Source organism: Geospiza fortis, unplaced genomic scaffold (assembly GCF_000277835.1).
Source record: "Geospiza fortis unplaced genomic scaffold, GeoFor_1.0 scaffold315, whole genome shotgun sequence".
Lineage (NCBI taxonomy): Eukaryota > Metazoa > Chordata > Aves > Passeriformes > Thraupidae > Geospiza > Geospiza fortis.
In genome coordinates this window covers 43,308-46,733 of record NW_005054648.1, presented here as the reverse complement: position 1 = coordinate 46,733, position 3,426 = coordinate 43,308, and the positions used below count along the sequence as shown (strand labels likewise).

Here is a 3,426-nt window from a genome sequence, read left to right as displayed (position 1 = left end):
GGTGGTACCGGAGCCCCGGGTGGTACCGGAGCCCCGGGTGGTACCGGAGCCCCGGGCGGTACCGGAGCCCCAGGCGGTACCGGAGCCCTGGGTGATACTGGAGCCGGCCGTACCTGCAGTCCCGGTGGAACTCGATAGACAGACTGACGATCTCGTCCTCGGGCCCCGCGCCCTGGTCCCTCTCAGCCACGTCGCCACGCTCCTCCTGTGAGCCCAGGGGAACTGCGGGACAGGGACACGGGCTGGGACACTGGGACACTGGGACATTGACACTGACACCTACAGTGTGACACTGACACTGACCCTGTGACACTGACACTGACAGTGTCGCATTGACACAGATACTGTGACACTGGCACTGTGAGACTTGACATTGTGACCCTGTGACATGTGACACTGACAGTGTGACACTGACACTGACCCTGTGACATGTGACACTCACCCTCGGCCACCGGGTATGCAGCGTAGAAGTCGCGCCTCCTCTTCATCTCATCTGTGGTGACAGGGACAGGGACAGGGATGGGGACGGGGACAGGGACAGGAACAGGGACGGGGACAGGGACAGGGACATGAGGAGGGACAGCACCACAGCTGGGGGGGATGACAGCAAGGGGGCACAGGGGACACCCCAGAATGCCCAGGGAATTCCCGTGGGAGCTCCAGCAGGAGCCATCCCATAAACCCCGGAGTGGCACCCAATCCTGAGGGGTTTTGGGTCCCCACACCCCAAATCCTGAACTTTTCCCCATTCCTGAAGCACTCGGAGCAAATCCACAGCTCCTGCTCCCAGACTGTCCCAAAGTTTGGGATGGGTGCCATGTCCATGTGTCCTGCTGTCCCTGTGGGAATGGGAAATCCCTGGGAAGATCCCAGGAACTCAGGGGAATGGGAGTGAGTTACAAACACCCCAAATTCCCAAATTCCCAAATTCTCCCCATCCTTGGCTGTACCTTTGAAAAGCCCCGGGACCAGCTTGTACACGATGTCCTGGAGGGTTTTGTCCGACCTGGATGGGGGGAAGCAGGAAAAGTGGGAGAAATCAGTGGGAATTGGGAGCAGTTTGTGCACCTCTGGGCACAAACTTCCCCCAGCTCCCCTCTAGGTTTCCCATCCCAAACCCCAAATCCTCAATTCCCCATCCCAAATCCCCCAAACCCCAAATCCCCACTTCCTCATCCCAAAGCCTCAAATCTCCAAGTTTTCCCCACTTTTTCCCAGTTTTCCCCAGTTTTTCCCACATTTTTCCCCACGTTGGGACCATGTGGAGGTGCCACCACCCCCAGGACTCGGGGACAGTGGTGGCTCCGTCCCTGCAAGAGGAGACAGAGACTCCAGAGGAACCATGGGAGTGTAAATATTATAGCAAGCCAGAAAAAATGGGGAAAAAAAGGAAAAAAGGGAAAAAAAGGATGGATGGATGGATGGATGGATGGATGGATGGATGGATGGATGGATGGATGGATGGATGGATGGATGATGGATGGATGGATGGATTGACCGGTGGGGTCCAGGATCTGCAGGAATGGACACAGGGCACTCATCCCACCATCTTTCTGCTGCCACACAGATGTCCCCAAGTGCTGTTCCCTCTGTGGTGGCATCTCCCCCTGTCCCTTCTCCCCTCCCACCTGGGACACCAGTGGGACCAGGATGGAGCTGCTCCTGGGCTGGCAGCAGAGCCCCAGGGTCCCCCTGCTCCAGGTGCTTGGGCCTGTCCCCTGGAGCAGGGACAGGGAGTGAGGGGCCCCGTGAGCCCTCTGAGTCCCCCAAGCCGCCCGAGCCTCCTGAGCCCCCCAAATCCCCCCAAAGGAGCCCCCCGAGCTCCCCCAGAGGAGCCCCCTGGGCTCACCGGATGCTGAGCAGGGGCCGGGTTTTGTGCACCTGCACGTCGCACATGGGGCAGTACTTGTTGGTCTCCAGGTAACGAACGATGCAGGTTTTACAGACTGTGGGGACAGAGGGACCCTCTGTGAGCGGGGGGACAAGGGGACAGAGCCCCTGGGACCCCCACACCAACGTGGGGACAGGATCCCTGCCCAGTGCAGCCCCCCGCAGCTCCACGGGGCCTGGCACAGGATGGGCACTGTGGGAGGGGTCACTGTGGGGTTTTGGGACGCCCAGGGGACCCTTGGGGACACGCGGGACACTCACAGGAGTGCAGGCACTCCACGATGGTGGTGGCGTCGATGAAGTAGCCGCCGCAGAGGGCGCACATCAGGTGCGGGTTCAGCTCCGTGATCTTTATCCGGGTGGTCCTGTGCATCTTGGAGCAGCCCCAGGGCGGATCCTCCCTGCGGGAAACCCCCGCGGTCCCCTCGGATGGGACCTGCAGGGACCGCTGGAGGGGACAAGGTGGGGACTGTCACTTGTCACTCCCAGCCCTGCAGCCACCCCTGGCTCCAGCAGCTGCCCAGCCCCCTCTGCCTCACTCCTGGCTGTCCCTGGGCGTCCCCAAGTGGGTCCCCAACACGCTGGGACACCTCCGAGCAGTGACAAATCCTCCCTGTTAGGAAACCCCCACCTGTGGCTGTGCACACACACCCCCAAAAAAGTGCATGTTGGGTTGCTTCCATGGAAAAGGCATTTCCAGCCAAAATTCCATGGGTTTTCCTACAGAAAATCCCCAAGCCCTGTGTCGGGCCCCTCCCCCCGGCAGGGACACCCAGCGGGGCTCGCTGGGCACGGCGGATGTGGGTGACACCGGGAGCCGCCGGCGCTTCCCCGGTTCCAGCGGGAGCCGCCGGAGCGCGGGATCGCCGCAGTTTCGTTGTTTCCATGGTAACTCCGACACTTGGAGAGCAGCCGGGATATTGTCACTGCCACCCGAGGCCGGGCGACAGGCGGCGAGGAGCCGCGGGGGCGTGGAGATGAGCGGGGCACGGCGGCGGCAGGGCCGGGGCACTGGCGATGGCACCGCACGGCTGCGGGGACGCACGTGTGACACACGGAGACTCAGAAAGGGACACACAGTGACACACATGTGACACGCGTGTGACACAGAGGGATACACAGGGACACACGTGTGACACGCAGGGACATGCAAGGACATGCGTGTGACATACAGGGATACACAATGACACATGTGTGACACACAGGGACATGTGTGTGACACACAGGGACACACGTGTGACACACAGGGACACGTATGGGCTACAGTACACATGCATAAGGACACCAGCACCAGGGATGGGGACACTACTGGGACGTTTCATGGGCAGGATGTCACTGGGACTGGGATTGGGGTGCCACAGGGACAGGGACACCATTGGCACTGGGATGGAGGTGTTGCAGGAGTGGGGACACCACAGGGACACCTTTGGGACTGGGATGGAGGTGCCACAGGGAGGGGGACACCACTGGGACCGGGATGGGGACATCACCGTGCTGGAGGGGCGGCAGCCAAGGGGGGCCCAGGACCCCGGGGGC

At 61.5% G+C, this 3,426-nt stretch overlaps 1 protein-coding gene across 1 annotated transcript in view; it reads right to left on the bottom strand.

Annotated features, from left to right (window-relative positions):
- Positions 1 to 2,375, bottom strand: part of PCGF2 (polycomb group ring finger 2) — a 4,015-nt gene extending 1,640 nt beyond the window's left edge. Inside the window, exons 1-5 of the mRNA XM_031064885.1 lie at positions 2,152 to 2,375; positions 1,850 to 1,946; positions 951 to 1,006; positions 443 to 493; positions 114 to 222 (exon numbers count right to left, since the gene is read on the bottom strand). Of these exons, the coding sequence (XP_030920745.1) occupies positions 114 to 222; positions 443 to 493; positions 951 to 1,006; positions 1,850 to 1,946; positions 2,152 to 2,263 (425 nt within the window). The 5' untranslated portion in view covers positions 2,264 to 2,375. The remainder of the gene's footprint in view (positions 1 to 113; positions 223 to 442; positions 494 to 950; positions 1,007 to 1,849; positions 1,947 to 2,151) is intronic.
- Between the last annotated feature and the right edge of the window lie 1,051 nt (positions 2,376 to 3,426).